The 20,258-nt window shown below is 37.6% G+C and overlaps 1 protein-coding gene across 8 annotated transcripts in view; it reads right to left on the bottom strand.

Moving 5' to 3' along the window:
- The window catches only part of SVIL (supervillin), a 225,532-nt gene that overhangs the window by 79,822 nt on the left and 125,452 nt on the right, over positions 1–20,258 (bottom strand). For all 8 annotated transcript variants that reach the window (XM_081054517.1, XM_081054513.1, XM_081054511.1 and 5 more), the window contains 4 exons: positions 12,459–12,550; positions 5,191–5,248; positions 4,923–5,074; positions 1,595–2,252 (listed from right to left, as the gene is read on the bottom strand). In XM_081054517.1, coding sequence (XP_080910643.1) covers positions 1,595–2,252; positions 4,923–5,074; positions 5,191–5,198 — 818 coding nt within the window. In that variant the 5' untranslated portion in view covers positions 5,199–5,248; positions 12,459–12,550. The remainder of the gene's footprint in view (positions 1–1,594; positions 2,253–4,922; positions 5,075–5,190; positions 5,249–12,458; positions 12,551–20,258) is intronic.

Genomic DNA, 20,258 nt, shown 5'->3' with positions numbered 1-20,258 from the left:
AGATTTTAAATTATATGTATGTTATATATATTATTATATTATATTATATTTATTATATTTATTATATTATATATTATGTTGTATTATATATTATATTATATATATTATACATATATATTTGAATATTAAGATTTTAATTTACATAAAACGATTAAGTATCCTATCTTTTTACCTGGAATGCTCCACAAAGTTTTTATTATTATTACAACTGATTCAAAATATCACTCCGAATCTAATTCTATGGGATCTAAATGACTAACCTAGATGCCGAGATAACAACTTAAACAGTTTTCATAACATGGCAACCAGAAATTAAATCCTTTATTATTTTTTAATCCAGGTAATTGCAAATCTCTTTCTTTCTAAATCAGTATATTAGGTTTCTTTGTCCTGCTCACGAAACACATGAAGAAGTGCTTTGATAGAAAGTAACTAAGAACACAGTTTCTACTATGAAATGCAAATTTCCCAAACAATAGACTTTCCTTTCAAAATATGAGACAAAGGTCACAGTCCCTAAATTGCAAGAGTTAAGTCCAAAGATTTAACAAAGGCCCTCAAAATACAACCTCAGGATCCACAGTATTTAATTCTCTTGGAAGATGTCTCTAAATATTTTAATGTGAATGATCAACTGAGTAGTGACAGATTTTTTGGCTCAATAAACTTCAATAACTAAAATGATCTGTTTTAGATATATTACTACTACTTAAAAATGACCTCATATACTGCCCTGTCCCAATGTGAAATAAATAGGAGTATTTACCAAATCTTTTTTTCTTTTAGAATAAATTTGCTTGACCTTAGGTTCTCATCCTTCCTCAATTCACCCGTAAAGTGCTTGTTTGAGCTGGAAAGTACACTTATGAGCTTACCTAGACAATGACCCCAAACCTTAAAGCAGGATGTTTAAGAAAATTGCATTTTAAATATGGTCATCACATTTATTAAATTTAAACTTTGAAATTTAAATGTAGAAAGAAACATATATTCTCTTCTGATATTTAACTTTCTGGTTTTATACCTTTTCTGATTTTTCCAAACAGAAGCCATTCTTGTCTTTGGATGATCCTATTACACAGTAATTTTCCTTAATTTTTAATAAGGTATTCTTATAAACAACTGTTTTCTTAGCATGTTGACAGACTTACAATATACTACATGTTAGTTATTTTCTGTGTATACTGTACTCATACTTCATACACTAAACTGAGAATAATCCTTCCACTGATCATAATCCTTCTGCTTTGGGATTTTAAATGACAGCAACAAAAGCGATCACCAAAAAGTCTTGGGCATGATTACAGAAAAACAAATAAAGAAAAAGACAATTGTTAAAAGGCAGCTGAGAAACATTAAAAAGAAGGGTCCTGAAATAAGGTGTCCATGAAAGCGTCCCCATGACACTGGTTTATTGAAAAACGAAACAAAACCGAGCCTTCCTACTTTGGCAGAAGCAGTTTTGATGTTGTAGAAATTAAAAGATCATGTATCTTATCATTTCTGCAGTGAGCAGATTCCAAGACACTCCAGGCAAAGAGAAGACACGGGCCCTTCCCATGTTAATGGTGGTCTGCATGGGCTGAAGGCTTACCTGGATCGCGCCTCAGCTGGAAGTGCGGGGTCACCAGAGTGGCTTGGGGAGGCTGGCTGCCGAGGTGAGGAGAGGGGCATGCTGGGCATTTGCTTTGGGGACCTTGGCACGTCACTGAAAGAGCAGTCTCGCCCGGAGAATGGGAAGGATGAGGAACTCTCAACCGTGGGGGGCAGGTCACGGGCCTGCTGCCCGATGGCACTCAGCTGTTGACCTCGTCTTTGGTTTTCCACGTTGAGCAGCACCTCTGTGTCAGAAACACCATATTCCTGGGATTCAGCCACACAGGTCCTGAGCCCTGGGATCTCAGTCCTGGAGTATGCAGAACTCAAATCTTTGCTCGGCTCGGCTGGCCTGTCACTTTTTCCACCCCTTTTCTCCACAGTATCGGGCTCCCTCCTGGACTTGGTATATCGAGACAGAGATTCAGAGTCTGCTTCAGAATCCAGAGATAGCCCATATTTTTCTGCCAGTTGCCGTCTCCTCTCTGCTTTGTACCTTGCGATTCTTTCAGCTTTGGACTCAAGACCCTGGGTATCCATGACACCTGAACTATAGAATGATTCACCATGGACACCCACGGTTTCTGTGCAGTGTTTGGGTCGAGTCTGCTTTTCTGAGGAAGAATCAGAAGTTTCTTCCTCTTCATTTGGTCGGCCTACAAGAAGATCACATGGATAATAAACAGATTTAAGTAAAGACACGAATGTACTATACTCTGCTCTGTACACAATACATACTTAAGCGCCCAGGCTGTGAGGGCCCAGTTTCTCACACAGGTGTAGTTAGTTAGCTAAAATGGTTTCCCCGGGATGCTGAAGAGGTCTGAGGTCTGCAGTGAAATCCTCGAAGGCTGCGAATGTTCTGTGGGCTCTGCAAGCCACGTAAAGCACAGGCTGAACTAAACAAAGCTCAGTCCCTTGTTCCCGAGAACTCTTTCTTTAGTCCTTCCTCAGTGCATATTTCCCCTTACTGATTTACTTTTATGTTTTTGAGTTTAATATTTCATGTGTGAGGCTAGAGGATGAGTTCAGAGCCCTCTAGAAAAGATAACAGATAATTTGAACTGCTGTAATTTGACAAGTGAGGGCTTGTGGTTTCACAGGCTCTGATAGTAACCATAACAATAATGGTCCATGTCAATATTCACCAGGTTGTTGTTATGTGTGCTTTTTAAAAACAGAAGTGGCTTTTTCTAATTATAGTACACATACTGGATGAGAAAATATCTACTATGAAAACATAAAAAGGTAAAACCCCAAAGCACCAGTAATCACTAATACACAATACTTGATAATCAACAAACTGATAATTTGCCAAACATTTCTATATATTCCTTCTAGTCTTTTATATAATTATATTCTCCTTTTTACCTCTATAAAATAATTCATGCTTTATATAACATTCATTTCCATATAAAACACTTTTCTATATTTGGAAATCTTATTTTGAAGACATCATTCTTTTAAGACTTCATAATATTTTATCCAACAGGCATCCATAACTAATTTAACCCTTCTCGTATTAGTGGGCATTTAAGTTGTTTCTAACTTATAATCAGTCGATTTTTTGATTACCATCACAATAGACTTGTAAAATTGTTTTATCAGAAAGTATATTACTTTAAGACACAGGCTAGATTGTCAAAATAATTGCTAAGAAATCTGCATCGATTTCCACTTGAATCTGCAATATATACTCTTTACAAAGATTGAGCATTAATTTGAAAAGTTTCCTTTAATTACTAGAAGAAAATATATGCACCTTTCAATTATTTAGTAGCCATTTGTATTATCTTTTTCTTCTCTGGAATACCTACCTGAGCAAGCTGATTGCTCTATATTCTACCATGTTCCCCCGAAAATAAGACCTAGCCAGTCAGCTCTACTGTGTTTTTTGGGGCAAAAATTAATAAAAGATCAGGTCTTATTTTACTATAAGACTGGATATTATAGTATAATATAATATAATATAATATAATATAATATAATATAATATAATATAATATAATATATACTGGGTTTTATATTAATTTTTGCTCTAAAAGATGCATTACAGCTGATTGTTTGGCTAGGTCTTATTTTCAGGGAAACAGGGTATTGAATCAGTGTCGTTTTTATTGGTTTGTGTAAACTTTTATAGGAAGATGAGCCTTTCTTATTTATAAATATTTTCAAACTTGCTTGTTTAGTTTTTTTTGTGAAGTCTACATGTAAAATTTTCTTTAAGTACAGATGTTAATTACTATGTAGTCAAGTCAACTGATCTGATCATTTGTGATTTCTACAGCTGCTTCTGTGTTTTGAAAGTCCTTTTCTATTCAACTTGAATTAAATATTCACCCATGTTTCCATGTTTATAATTATTTTCTTAAAATTAGTCATATAATTAATTGGAGCTTATTTTTGTGTTCAATGCAAGGCGAGAAGCTAAATATGTTCCCTTCCCCGACCCCACTTCAACCCATTTTCTCAGTACCATTTTATTACAGAATCTTATTACAGAATCTTAATTCTCTAGTTTTCTTGCCATAAAAGATCAGAAACCATAGAGACAAGCAAACCGATAACATCATGAAGAGAGGTCAACAGCCCTCTCTGAGGAAGAAACTAGAAAACACTGGCTATAAAAAGCAACATCACGGAGCTGCAAAGCCAGGGACAGGGGTGGAAAGAATAGCCCTGTATGGGTCACCCTCTCTGAAAGTCAAGTTGAATATTTGATGCCCCTAACAATGACTGAGCAATCAAGGAAAAGCTAAGTCACGGCTGACATATTGCATAATATGAAATAAATATGGAATCCATTTAAAATTACATATATTAAAATAATTGAAATAGAATGTTTATGCAATAAACAGAGTAAGAACCCTAACCATTTAAGGTCCAGCTATGCCCTTAACATTCCTTCCTAAGAGCAGCCGAGCCCCGTGCTGGGCACCTGGACATTCTGTTTAATCCTGTCTCATTTAGTCCTTTACCAAACAAACTTTTACTAAGAACCTCTGAGAGTAAGCTGGTCCTGTGCCAGGGCCCCAAAGGTGTGAAGAAAGAGACATAGTCTCTGCCTTTGAGGGGTCCCAGGCTAGGGGGAGAAATGATTGGTCATCAGTTATCCCACAGTGTACCCGGTTTGTGATACCGGAGGACCATAACTGAGGCAGAGCAGAGCTGAGTGTCACTGTGGTTTTTTAACAAATACCTGTATTTAATAAATAATCACATCCACACAGTTCACTTCTGTGGAATATCTCATTTTCCAATACCACTAGATTAAAAAGGCTCTGTGGAACAACATGCTTGAGGACAGGTCACCAAAAGATGCTCACCGATATGGGGGCTGGCCGGGTCTGTGGCTCGCATATATCTGGGTGTGTCTTCCTCCAGCAGCCGGTGCGTTACTAACCCTGTGCAGCTCTGTAAGAGGATGGGCTGCGTGTCTGTTTCAATTCCTTCTAAGCGCCTGGCAATTCTTTCTTTTCTGTGCAAGGCACCAACAAAGGCACAGTGAGCAATGGAAATCAATTTGAAGGGAAAACTGAATACTTCTTTACGAGGCTCTTCTACTTGCTTAATCACGTACAATACATATCTTACCTTTTCATTTCTAAAAATTCTTTACTCTTTGGTTCAAAGATTTTTCTTAATTCTGCAACTGAAACAAAACAAAGTAATGAAAAGATAGTCCAGCATTTCCTAGTCATGCATTCATTTTACTCACTTGTAGAACATATATTTATTGAACTCCTATTTCTGTTCTTGGCTCCCCATGCAACAGTGGTACACAAAGCCAATGCAATTCCTGCTTTCCTGAGATCATTTTCTAAAGAGGTAGGCAGACGCCAAGTAAGAGGCATGTGTGTCCTTGTGTCCACACGTCCACACACACATACACACACACACACACACACACACACACACGCACGCACGCACGCACGCGCACATGCACACACGCCTCAGATTGGATTAAGAAGTAAAACCATGTTGAGTAAGAGACAGAGTGATAGGAGCAAGTTTTATTTCATCCAGGGGAGTCAGATGAGTCCTAATCAATAAGACTCGTCTAGCATGGAGATATCCCAGTAACTGTTTTCAACTGTCATTAGGTTTAGGAAATATTTTAAGCTTTTCATTGACATTTGCAAAAGTAGAGACTAATACTATGGGCCCCCACTGCCCATCAGCAAACTACGACAACCATGACACAGCACTCCTATTTAACCCTATCATTTAACCTGTAATTATCTGTAACTACCTGATTGTGCTTCCAACGGTACCTAGTGGAGAGCACCTCCATGAACTACAGTTTAGATTAATGCAGTTCTAAGCCTCCCTGTACAGGCTTTCTCTGGAAGGAAATGTTGACACTTGTTTCCTTGCTATAATTTAGGTGGATGATGGATAAAGTAATTACTGTAATTCTCCTAGCAACACTGGATGACCAGATAAATGTTTTGCTGATGTTGGGAGGGTCTTGTGATACTGACTACAAGTGTATTACTGAGATGCCCAACAATTGTTTCTTTGGAGAAATAGCCAAATTTTGTGAAGAATAAAGGTCTCTCTTCCAGTCTCCTCCTTAATCACGGGAATTCATGAGGGCTCATCTGAGTGACTCCACTAAGGATCCAAGGAGGGGTGGGGGGAGGGAGAGGAGTCACAGACAGCCCTGGGGCCCTTTTGAAAGACTGAGTCATAGAAGAAACTCAAAAAACAGGGTATGAATACATGGAATTTAATTTTCAGCTGCTTGAATGTCCATTTGGTTTTATAAAGGGGTCATTTTCAGTAATGAGTCAAATCCCACCCCCAACCCCAAACACACACGGCTTTTATACTGCCCTTTGACTGTGTTCTGAGATGCAAGCCTTGTTATTATTTATTTATTTTTAAATGAAAGCCATTTAAAAAATTTAGTTGGATTGACTTTTGTTAAGATCCTTGGCTTCAAATGAGTTTTTTTCTCAACTGGCCTTCCCAGGAAGCCGAGTGGCTAGAGGCAGAGGTGTGCTTGCTCGGCAATGTTAATTATGTTCCTTTTTAGAAGATGCGGGTATAACGATAATGCTGCATCTCTGCCCTACTGCCTCTTGGGGAAGCTTGGCAAATAATAGCTTCTCAGTTAACACATTAACTAGTGAGATGTAGAAACTTTAGTAACTTTAAGGGCAGGTAGCGCATAGTTTGAGAATATTTCCAAGAATGATACAAACCAAAGAGCATCAATTAATTATTTAAGTCCCAAAGAGGAGAATGGAGCTGGATTATTTCTGAGACTGCTCAGAAGCGATCATAACCAAATTCCAAGTGCTCTGAAAGGCATGTTTTAAACCCATGCCTCCAACCCATAACTGAGAAATAGAGTATATCAACAGGGTCCTGAGTAGCATAATGGCCCTTGCATGACACTTACCTTTTCTCTCCCCAAATCATTTCAACTAGGTTTGTTATGGACTGGATGTTTATGTCCCCCACAAAATTCCTATGTTGAAATCCTGATCCCCAAAGTCATGCAGTGTGAGGAGATGGGACCTTTCGGAAGTGATTAGGCTCTGGCCTCATTGGTGGGATTAGTGCCCTTATAAAAGAGGCCCCACGGAGCTCCCTCGCCTATTCCGCCATAGGCCCCTATCACCCAGGACATATAACCGGAAGTTGGCAATCTGCAACCCAGAAGAAGGTTTTCATAAGAACCATCCATGCTGGCACCCTGATCTTGGATTTCCAGTCTCCAGAACTGTGAGCAATAAAACTTTGCTGTTTATAAGCCACCCAGTTTATGATTTTTTTGTTATAGCAGTCCGAATGGACTAAGACAGGGTAAGGATAAAAATATCAATGTAACGCACTCAGAGTGCCATATAACTTCCACTGGGAAAAGTTAATATATACTATTTTTGTCCTAATTTGAGACTGTAAAAATTACTTTCATGTCATTAAATTTTAAATTTTTCTATAAAAATTATGTAACTGAAGACATCAAAAAGTGATGTCAGTACAGTGAAAAAAGTACAGTGAAAAAGTACAGTGAAAAAGCTAAGCAACAAGTTGCTTCCTAATATTCTTCTTTATGTCCCACATTCTGGAAGGAAAGATCAACTAATTGTGAGACCATGCACACGTCCTACCCACAAGAAAACTATATATTTTTACTCCTGCCATTACTGTCCTGTTTCAAAATTCCATATGAGAAGGGGGCAGGCTGGTAGTCAGAATATAGTTCGTCACAGAAAGTGAACCCCAAGAAGCCTGGGGCAGTGACAGGAAAGTGAGGGACCTGGTGGGTAAGCCATTATGCTCCTGTCCATTGGGATCTCTTGCTTTCTATACAAAATAGGCTGGGCAACCCACCAGTGAGTAATGCTACGGGATAGCCATTCACTGCTAGGTATAAGAAGTCTCAGGATAGCATTTTGGAGACACCCAGGCACACCTCAAGGTCACAGACTCAGAATGCTGGCACTGGAGTAGATCACAGATCACTACGGGGGTGCTCGTGGCTTTCTACGTGGAAAATTTCTTTGTCCTGAGCCTTTCACTGCAGGCTGTTGAGTATCCCTGGCTCTCCTACTGAATGTCAAATCATCCCACTGGTGGAACACAAAAATATTCCCATGTGTTTCCAAAGCCCACTTTGGAATGGTACTGTCCTGGATTGAGAACCATTGGTCCCAAGACAAACATTTCTAATAGGAAGTCTGTCCCCTAGATTGTGCCCTAGGTTATGACAATGATAGAGAACACCAGCCCATCATTGCACTCTTTCAATCACGTGTACATTCAAACTCAAAACTATTTCAAGCCTAAAACCTTATAGTCCTCTCTGATCATGGACTGAGGAATGAAATGTCATCCATCAAACTACACTATAAATGTATTGGTGAGCTTATTAATTCTTAGTGAAAATCTATGTTGAATCATTTAGTGAAAAAAATAACTTCTCCAGCAAAAAAATTACCTCTCAGTCTATTCTTTCTTACAAATATATTTTTAATTACCAATTTGCTTTATTCCTATAGACACGAGATTATAGGGGAAAGAAATAATATGGAAGACAAAAGGAAGTAATGGACATCTTGAGTTTGGCGTCCTTTCTCCAAGTGTATAATTTAAAAGTAAAATTAGTAAAACAACATGTAATATAATTACTCTAGTATAGTTATACTGTGGAAAAATACTTCAGTTGTATAAATGAAAATAATATTTTATTTGAATTGATGTGTATGCACTTTTTTTGTCCTTTTCAAGGAAAGAAACTTCATTTGGCCCTTATCCTCATTAGTTCCTCCCACTGAATTTTGGTCAGGTTTATTATAAAGCATTGAAAAAAAGCTAATACTAAGAAATTATGAAAGTCATTTTTACTGTGGAAGTCTCTGCTGTCACTCTGCTGTTTCAATTATAGAGACTACCTACAGTCCTACCACAGTTATCTTCTGATTAATAGTCTTAAACATAATTTATTATTATTTATGATCTACCAAAAGAACTCTTTCCTTTAAAATTATTGCATAACTTCAGTCTTATAGAAAAGTTAAAATACATCCTTCATAATATGGTAACATTTCATTACATTTGGTTTATTTTTATCCTTTTTTTCTCTTTCCATATGCATATTTATGTGTGCATGTGTTTATATACACAAGTACATATACACGCATATTTATATATTACTTTTTTTCTGAACCATTTAAGAGTAAGTTGCAACATGATGCCCCTTTATCTCTAACTTCATTACTGTGCATTTCCTAAATATGAGGAAGAAGAATGCTTTTAAAATTAAACAGCCATAATTCAATTGATTGTATTCTGTGTCATAATGTATACAAATCATAAATGGTTCAGAAAATAATAATACTGATTAATATAATAGTAATCCAGATATAAACAAGCACAGCTGATCTAACTTCTGTTGTAATAAATTTGTACTTTACTTTCAAACACATTAAAACTCTGACATATACTAAATTATCACTTATTACACCTACTTTTTAATTTGCCGCCCTTGTCTAAACAATATGGATTCTATGAGTCTATATCTTTTAGTTATTTCTGATGGGAATTTGTCGGTCATTTTCCAAGTAAGACAATTCAAGGGGATTTGACATCAGGGTTACAACAAAATTATTTAACTGCTTAGTATGCTTTGTAATAATATTTAATACCAATATTCAGGTCTGCCAGGTACTTTTCTTGAGAAACACAATTCTTCAATTAGCTTTGAGACACAGGCCACGTGGAAAAGTTATTGTTGATTTCCGTCCTCCAAACCTGAGTACACAGAATCTTCCAAAGAAATACAAGTGGCGGGGGACTGCCAAGAACACAGTGCTCTTACCCTACATTTGACAGCCTTAAGAGCACAGGATACATAAAGAATATTCTGAATACTGCTCTTACTTCCCACAGGAGGAAGCACTTTAACTTTGACACTTGGATGGAAGACACTAATATAAAGAGGAGCAGCTTATAAAATAAGTAATTACAAAATTAGAGGGATAAGGGGGAGGAGCGATGGCTGAGAAGTGTGGGGTTTCTTTTTGGGGTAATGAAGTGTTCTAAAATTGGCTGTGGTGATGGATGCATGACTCTGTGAATATACTAACAGCCACTGAATTGTATGCTTTAAATGGATGGATTGTACGGGATATGAATTATATCTTAATAAAGCTGTTAAAAAGTACAGTAATGTATTTGGTCCATTTCATAATTCCTAAATGGAAAATCTATTTTAATATTATAATCGTCACATAAGTAAAGGTTTTTAATCTCTTGATTACCTGATTGTGATATAGTTAAAGGAAACCCCTTAGAGGAAAATCAATGATCATTTTAATGCTCAATTCCACAGAAGCAAGAATTCCTCACTAAATGAAGAGAAAGAGACTTCTGTAAACTTATAAATAAACGTAAAACTCTATGTCATTATTTAAAAAGTTATAATCGATTCCCATTTTTAACCTTATATTGCCAAGAGCTGATAGAATCCTTAACATATCTGTTAAGATGGAGAAATAAAAAGCTTGCTGATAATACATGGGTCTTTCCAAACATTCCTGTCCAAATTCATGAAGACAAAGATGGTGAAATAAGACTACAGGGAATTTAGATGAAATTTAGGGGTCTGGGGAGGCTCTGGTACTTTTTAAGTATGTGTTAGAGATCTTGGTAATTTAGAAATATAAATCTGGTTAATACATAAAGTTATCATCTTTGATTTGTGAAAATTTGTTTTCATGACTGATTATGATGTTTTCTAATAAAACTGGTTTAATAAGCTTATTTGTTTTTAAATTTTGTTATATAGAGAGTTATATGTTGTTGAACCTTTAGGAACTTAGAATTTCATATTGTTTTTCATTTTTCTGATTACAAAACTGTCTGTGGTATTAAAACAAAAAAGAACTGTTGTAGAGAGAGAGAGGAAGAGGGACCCTTCACATTTTGCTATATAGAACTTTGCCTAACCAGTCAAGTATTCTAAGGTATTTCTAAAATCAGTCTGTTCACTCCTATAATTTGTTTTGATCATCTTCATAGATTTCAAATTTGGCTCAGATTAAATTGAGTTTCTCTGTCTTTCACAAAGAAACTTCGAAATTGGAAGGAGCCTTCCATTTCATACCTAGCCCACACACCCATCCAGGTGGGAACCCTCCCCAGCCTCGGTCCTGCCCTTCAATACAAGGACATATGCCCTTCCTTGGCTGTTTAATGAGGAGAGCTGATGAGATCACAATGCAGTCCATTTCACTTCTCAGTTCTATGAATTACTAGAATTTTCTTTCTCATATGAAATCTCACCTACTCATTATAATTCTACACATTATTCTTAGTTTTGGCCTCTGGAGCAACACAGAATAAGCCTATATTTCAGTTGACAGTTTTATATGGGCTTGACAAAATGGCCCTGTTTAAGTTTTCTCCACTAGGACAAATCCCTGGGGTCCTTCATATACCAATCTTCATTAAACTATGTCTAAGTATATCACCCACTCAGAGTATACGTCAATTTGTCAGTAGGCCTTTTACACTGGATTTAGTTTCCATTAAAAGAATTTTTTTTTTCTGGTTTAATTTCTCTTGGGCTTGATGTGGTGATATCTTTTTTTTTTTTTCTTTCAAGGAAGAAAAGGAAATCTGACCTTGCACCAATTTGATTTCTTCTGAAGTAAAGGTTACACAGCTCATTCAGGATGAAGACAGTTTGTGCGCTGGTACTCCCCTGTGCTCGTGTTATAGTGGATGGAGACAAAGATCTGGTAATGTTCACATCATTTTACAGGCAAAAGTGGGCGGATCCTCCTCTGACCGTAGATGCAAATAATCTACTACACATGCATCTTTATCAATGAAAATACTAAGTCACCGAATGTGCGAGTGTCTACTTGGGGCAGAAGAGGAATGATGTAGATACAGTCTGCAATGGTGGCCCAGTGTGTAGTCCAGTAGGGAGCTCCAAGACATTAAATGTAACCCTGGGAAACATCAAGAGGCTGAAGGGAGTGGGAGAGGGTGAACGGAGAAGAAACGGGCATATCAACAGAACTCACCACCCTTGGAGATGGTGAAAGGTGGAAAAGAGATGAGGTAAGACTTATTATAGGAACCCTCTCGCACCCTACCCACCCAGCCTCCAAAGAAAACTGGAGGACAACTGAAATGCAAGGGAGAGGACACATAAATATGTGAAGATTAAAAATGCAAGAAGAGAGGTCCTTTAATTGAGGTTAATTTTTGGGTGAGGCAGAAAAGGACACAATGGAGATTACAAGCTGGAAGTTACTGAGTGTTCTCAAAGAAAATCACATAACATAATACTTATATGCCCAGGACACTAGTGAACCATTTAGAAAAAGTCTTACCTTTAGGAAGTGCAGTTAAAACCTTAGCATTGATTCTTCTTTTGCAGTTAGCAAGTTGCTCTTTATCTTCAAGCAAGAATTCTTTCTGAAAGCTAAAAATTACTCCATTAATAAAATATTTAAAGTCAATTTAAATCAAGATATATGATATCAAGTAAAAAATGCAGAAGATAAAAATTATGCTACTGTTATATATACTTAAATATGTGTGTGCAGATTAGAAGTAAAAAGTTTTATTTGGGGGAATTAATTGGTAACTTTTTTCATTTACTTATGTTAATATGATTTTTGTACAACTAAATAATTCCATCAGCATAGGCAGGTGGCATGGCATAGAGTGGTAAAAACTTCATTCAGACTGACCACCTGTTCTGGAACTGCCAGTAGCTATTTCAACTTTGATCAATGACTCAAGCTTTCTGTGCTACATTAGCAACTTGTTTCAGTGATTTACATGCTTTCCTCCAATGTTGAAATTATACTAAAGTAGCAAATGCCTTCAAACAACCAAGAAATGAAAGCAAGGTGAATAAGTCTGAAAGGCTCACGAAAACAGGTCTTGGGGAAAAAATAAGAGAAAAAGAAAATGAAAGGAGTGAAGAACAAAGGGATGGAACACTTACTATATGCTTTCATTCTATGCTAAGCATATCATGCATTATCTTACTTATCTTCACAAGACCTTATGAGGTAGGAACTACTTAGTGCTGCACTGATAAACATTTAACAACTGGCTCCTTCCTTTTGTGCGACCCCACCCACCCACCCACCCACCCCAAAGCACGCGCTTTACAGTTTTGCTGGTAGTGTAAATACTCCCACCATGGCCAATTTTCAACCTACCCAGAGGACTCCCTGAGCTCAAAATTGGAAGAAAGGTGCACACTCGCTCTGACGGAGCACTACGAGCTGGCTCCAGCACACCACTGGAACTGTTTTCATCCTTGGTTTGCAGAGTAGGAAACAGTGAAATGACTTGCCTAAGGACACATATTTGGCAAGCAGAGTACATGAGATACAGAACACTGTGTGCAGCTGCTTCCCAAGACTATGGTACACACACCTCCATAGTCTTCCAAGGGAAAGTGCCTGGAGTTGGCAAGACAGACAGAGCTCACAGGCAGTAAACAAACTTAGGAAAACAGGAAACTAATATTCCTCAATGATCTGATCACCTCCAGAGAGGTGAACAATCAGCCTGAAAACACAGTGCAAAGCTGACCTTCCCCATGTAAGGGTCCTTTATGTGCGTGTCTGCTCTTCAGGATACACTTCCATGGAGGCCCAAGAAGAGTCTGATGAAGTGCTTGCATACTATGTAAGTTGGACATACGAATAATCTCTATCTATGTATAAATTCAAATGTCAAAGAACTTCCACACACATTCCACAATACGGTACACCATCCTATCCATCTTCATAGAACCAAGCTCATCTGCAACCTTGGTTATTGCTTAAATGTGGTATGGCTTATATTCATAAATATGAGTTCCATGTATTCACATTATTTACTGAAAAGTCTTAAGAATAAGTAGTCTTTATAAACCACACTCCAGATGGCAAGAAGATAGGACACATGTTTAGATCAGAAACTTAGAATTGGCACCGACTTCTAAACAGGGAATCGCAATGCAGTGACGATCCCTTTCAGTGTTTCATTCAGGTGTATGATTTAGTATAATCCTAAAATGTCAAATAACTGCAGAAATGTTTCCTACTTAATGAACGATAGGCTATTTTAATGGATAAACTGCTTGTTTAAATATCTTGATAAAGTTCTGTACTTTCTTTGGCAAACTAAAATCTCAGGAAAAAAATTCTGTATTAAAAGAAAACCAAAATGTCCTTCAATAGATGAATGGATAAAGAAGTTGTGATATATATACACAATGGAATACTATTCGGTGTTAAGGAAAGATGATATAGGAACATTTGTGACAACATGGATGGATCTTGAGAGTATAATGCTAAGCGAAATAAGTCAGACAGAAAAAGCAGAGAACCCTATGATTTCACTGATATGTGGTATATAAACCAAAAACAAGACAAACAAATGAGAAACAAAAACTCATAGACACAGACAATAGTTTAGTGGTTACCAGAGGGTAAGGGGGGTGGGGGGTGGGAGATGAGGGTAAGGGGGATCAAATATATGGTGATGGAAGGAGAACTGACTCTGGGTGGTGAACACACAATGGGATTTATAGATGATGTAATACAGAATTGTACACCTGAAATTATGTAATTTCATTAACAATTGTCACCCCAATAAATTAAAAAAAAAAAAAAGAAAATGATGCAATCCCTGAAATATTCAGTTTCTTAAGCTATTGACTTTGGGGTACAAAATTATTTCATATTTTCAAAAATAAACGTCTGTATGTTTCTATCTTCCTCCTTTTCTCTGCTTATCAAAAAGCTCAATGAAGCCACTAAGGAAGACTAAGAAGCTACACCCTAGTAAAATATTTTGCTGAACTTCTACAGCGTTGGGTTCACAAATCCTCACCCAACACCCCCTGGCTTCATATGCACTTACTTTCTTGAAACAAATAGTGTCGGCACCAATTGAAAGTACAGCCTTTCTCAGTTGGTCAGAAACCAATAGAAAATCAAAGTGCTATTAAGAAAATCTCTCGTGCCTATTAATGTAGTTTGACTGTAAACGGTGTCTCTTCTATCTGAATTCTCTCCTCTCCCATGTCCTCCCATTTCCTCAAGGAAGAACCCCCTGAACCAATACCTGTCCTACCAGGCACTAAATCTATATTATGTACCTCTGCTATTTTCTTGCATGGTATCCTGTTTTGCTGTTTGTAGGATGTATTACAAGTGTCTTATTTTATTTAAAATTACTGATTTTTAAAAATATTTTTAAGTCAATAAATACAGAGGGTACCAAAATGTATATACATTTTAAGAAAGGAAAACTATTTAAAATTGTAATACTCAATATATACCGATAAAAGATGGACACAGTCCTGTTTGACTTCTGTAATTATAAGAGGAGCTCAAAGTGGTTACCATCAGTGTCCAGACACTTCTGATGATGGTGAACTACTGCTTGAGCAACGGTGACAATAGTGTCCACTTGTATACATTTTTTTGGCACCCCTGGTACATGTTGAATGAATGAATGACTACAATACAACATTTCAAATGTATACTACACCTCACTCTGAAGTATTTTATATATACATTTTATACACTGTTTGTGTGACAGGGATAAATAGAATTATAAATATTAATAATAATTAGAAGGGCGTATAATTAATACCATTAGTTATAAGCTTCCGTCCTCCCTCCATTCCCTCCTTTCTTTATTTCTTTCTTTCATTTTTAGAATACAAGATTGGGAAAACACCTCTCCTTATTACATTTGCTTACATTGCATACATAAATAAAAATATTAGTATATTGTTAAAAATATATTTATTTTTAATAAATTATTTTTATTTTTCAAACACCATTGACATACAATATTATATTAATTTCAGGTGTACAACATAGAGATTAGACATTGATATAACTTACGAAGTGATCACCCCGATAAATCTAGTACCCATCTGACACCATACATAGTTATTAGAGTATTATTGACTATATTCCTTAAGTTTTACATTGCATCCTCATGACTGTTTTATAACTACCAATTTGTACTTGATATTTTCTTTTAAACCCCCCAATTCCCTTTCAGCAAACGTCAAAATGTTCTCTGTATTTAAGAGTTTGTTTCTGTTGTTTATTTTGTTCTTTAGATTCTACGTATAAGTGAAATCACATGGCATTTATCATTCTCTGTCTTATTCCACTCAGCACAATACCCTTTAGGACCACCCATGTTGTTGCAGATGGCAACATTTCATTCTTTTTCATGGCTGAGTAATATTTCATTATATATGTACCACCTCTTTTTCCCCTGTTCATCCCTTAATGGACACCCACGTTGCCTTCATATTTTGGCTACTGTAAATAATGCTGTAATGAGCATATGGATATGCACATGTCCCTTCAAAGTAGTGTTTTGGGTTTCTTCTGGTAAATACCTAGAAGTGGGATTACTGGGTCTTTCTTTCTCTTGTTATAGCCTCTGTTTTAAAGTTTATTTTGCCTGCTTTAAGTATTGCTACCCCAGTTTTGTTTTTCATTTCATTTTCATGGATTGTCTTTTTCCATTCCATTACTTTCAGTTTGGGTATGTCTTTTGATCCGAAGTGAGTCTCATAGGCAACATATGTAAGGGTCTTGTTTCTTAACCATTCAGCACCCCCCCCCCATCTTTTCATTGGAGCATACAATCCATTTACATTTAAAGTAATTGTTGCAGATATGTAGTTATTGTCATTTTATTATTCATATTTTTGATCTTATTGTTTTCTTCTTCTTCTGTTAAAGAAGTCCTTCTAACATTTCTTGTAATACTTGTTTGAGGTTTATGAACTCCTTTAGCTTCTTCTTTACTGGAAACCTCTTTTGAATCAAAGCTCTGTCCTTCGACTCTAAATTACAGCTTTGCTGGGTAGAGTAATCTTGGTTGTAGGTCCTTGCTTTTCATCACTTTGAATATTTTACATCAACCCCTGCAAAGCCTGCAAAGTTTCTGTTGGGAAATCAGCTGACAATCTTGTAGGTAACTAACTGCTTTTCTCTTGCTGCTTTTAAGAGTCTCTCTTTTCCTTTAAACTTTGGCATTTTCATTCTGATGTGTCTTAGTGTGGGCCTCTTGGGGTTCATCTTGTTTGTAACTCTCTGCACTTCCTGGGCTTGTATGTCTATTTCCTTTGCCAGGTTAGGCAAACTTTCTGTCATTATTTCTTCAAATAGGTTTTCAATTCCCTGCTCTCTCTTCTCCTTCAGGTGCCTCTATGATGCAAATGTTGGTATGTTTGATGTCCCAGAGGCCCCTTATACTATCCTCATTTTTTTTTTTTATTCTTTTTTCTTTTTGTTGTCCTGGTTGTGTATTTTCTGCTACTTCATCTTCTAAAACACTGACTCAGTCCTCTGCTTCATCAAATCTACTGTTGATACCCTCCAATGTATTCCTTATTTCAGTTATTGTCTTCTTCATTTCTGATCAGTTCTTTTTTATGTGTTTTATCTCCATTTCTATGTTTCCTACCTCTTTGTTGAAATTCTCCGAGAGATGATTGAGTATCCTTACAACCAGTATTTTAAACTCTGCATCTGGTAGATTACTTGTCTCCGTTTTGTTTAGTTCTTTTTCTGGAACATTATTCTGTTTTTTATTTGAGACATGTTTCTTTGTCTCCCCATTTTACCTGCTTCCCTGTGTTAGTTTGTATGTATTTGATAGAGCTACTATGTCTCCTGGTCTTAGTAGAGTGGTCTTATGGAGCAGGAGTCCTGTGGGGCCCAGTGATGTAGTCTTCCTGGTCACCGGAGCAAGATGCTCCAGGTGTGTACCTTGTATGGGTTGTGTGTGCCCTCCCGTTGTAGTTGAGCCTTGGTTGCTGTTTCAACGACAATGGAAAAGACTGTCCCTCAGGCTCATTAGTTGTGAGGACTGGCTGTTACTACAGTGGAGGAGCTGTTATGCAGGGCCTGACCCTATGGAACAGGAATTGCTTTAGCCAGGCTCTGGTGAATGCATAGTCTCCCTTTTGGATATATCATTCTGAGAGGTGGGTGGGTGGTGCTCTAGCTTGGTCTGAAGCCGGCCACCAGGCATGCTGGCCTTGAGGATTCCTGGGAGGGGTACTACGGCAGGCCAAGTTCAGCTGCAGACTGTGTCCTGCCCAGAGCCACCTGGCATGAGCCAGAATGCAATCTGCAGATGGTTGCCACCAGTGCTGGGCTTGAAATGTGCCTAGAGAGGCCAAGCCTTGAACCAAGGCTGGCTGCCACCAATGCCAAGTTTGGGGCTTCTTAGCAAGAGGTAGTAAGTATGCTTAGGCCAAATGCTACATGTTTGGGGTTTGTGAACCTTTGAGAGATTTTAGGAAAGTTTACAGGATAATCCAAGACAGGACTATTATATTGAAAAGGAAGTAGAAGGAGCTTGGGTGGGCCCACAAATTGGGTGATGCAGAGTCTCAGGGAATCACCAAGGTGGGGTAAACGGTGTAAGCCAGGTTAATGGAGACTCAGATATAATGCCCACCTGCATCTACAGGCTGTTTGCAGGGAGGGCTCAACAAAGGAGCAATGGATTCTACCACCACTTTTGACTGGGATGAAGCTTCCGCTTCAGCTCTCACCCTGCAGCCATACAATTCAGTTCCTCCCCAGAAGTCCCTAGTGCCTTTTGAGCCACTGTCCCAGTGCTGGAGCCCTCAGCAAGTAAGTCTGTGTGGTCTCTTTAAGAAGAGTGCCTTGTACTCCAGCTGCCTTCTGTCTCACTCAGCTACAATCTCTTGGTTTTCACAGCCCAAATTGTGGGGACTTCTGTTTCCAGGACTGGAACCCTGGGCTAGGAGCCTGTTGTGTGCCTGGGACCCCTTGCTCTTCAGGTGACACCTCCGCAGTCGAGATATCCTTCCCGATTTTTAACCACTACACATGGGTTTTGGACCAGCCCAGTCTGCATCTCTGCCCCTCCTACCAGTCTTGGTGTGGCTTCTTCTGTATGTCCTTAGTTATAGAACTTCTTTTCAGCTAGACTTCAGACGGGTCTCAATGATGGTTGTTCTGAAGTTTAGCTGTAATTTTGATGTGGTTGTGAGAGGAGGTGAGCACAGTGTTTACCTAGTCTGCCATCTTGACCAGTAAACTACTCTATTTTAAGAGTCTCCATCTTCAAGGTACACTTTTGTTATTGTAACACACATGGTTGTCTTTACATTTTATTCTTGCTTCCATTGCCTCTTTTTCCTAGTCCCATAAAATGATCACTAATTTCTGAGCAAGTGGATGAGCAGATAGGAAGGACAAGGAGAATGGTTTGGAAAGTGTGGCTCTGATTTTTGTCACAAAAATTGTGACAAATGTAAGACCCCTTAAGTCAATATTAAACTAGTCTTTAAAAAACATCATGTCTCTTCTTTGGACTTCTATACCTGAGGGTATTAGTCAGCAGTGAAAATGCAGGAAACACACACTGGTAAAGAATTCTGGATCACTTGTGAATGAGTAACTCCTGATCAGATGATGGCTGATGAAACACAAGTGCCCCAAAGAGACCTAACATCCTTCTCCTCTCTCTTTTCTGAGTAACAAGCACAAGATCAGCATGACTGGTAGGGCCCATTCCCAACTCACACAATTTCTAATTCTAATCACTGGGCTCCAGTTGCTAGGTTATATTCTTCCGCATCAGTCATCCCTCTGGAAGAAGGAGTCTCTCCCAGACAACCTCTGCAGGCTTTGGTGGATTGCCAGAGCTCAACCAAAACCTATAGTCCTATATTTCAGTGTGAAACAATCTCTCTATGTATAGCTAAAGTAAATGCTACAGTCTTAATTTTCTGAATTATAATTTTAAAAGTTTCTGAGGTTAAGTGTCTGTAGTATTTTTATCTGTCTGCAGAGGAGTCTGAAATAGCACTCTTCTTTATAACTATTTTTTCATACTTTTACCTTGTCCCCTCTGCTTCAATAATCTAAGAAGAAATTGCCCTGCTTCTGTGATAAGTTTCAAAAATGTGTCCCATTAACCTACTTAAATTTCCAACATTAGCAACAAGGGGAAATTTTATTAAAGTAAGAGCAGAATATTCTACTATTATTACCTTCTATCTTTTACAAAATGTGGGATCTATTATTATAATGACTATTCAGCACCCATCCTATGAAAGGCTCCCCTAAATCTGTTCATTCTTCTATTAAAGTTTACATTAT

The sequence above is a fragment of the Rhinolophus hipposideros genome (genome assembly GCF_964194185.1).
Source record: "Rhinolophus hipposideros genome assembly, chromosome: 1".
Taxonomy (NCBI): domain Eukaryota; kingdom Metazoa; phylum Chordata; class Mammalia; order Chiroptera; family Rhinolophidae; genus Rhinolophus; species Rhinolophus hipposideros.
Note: the sequence above shows the minus strand (reverse complement) of the source record. Positions and strands in the feature narration are given on the sequence as shown.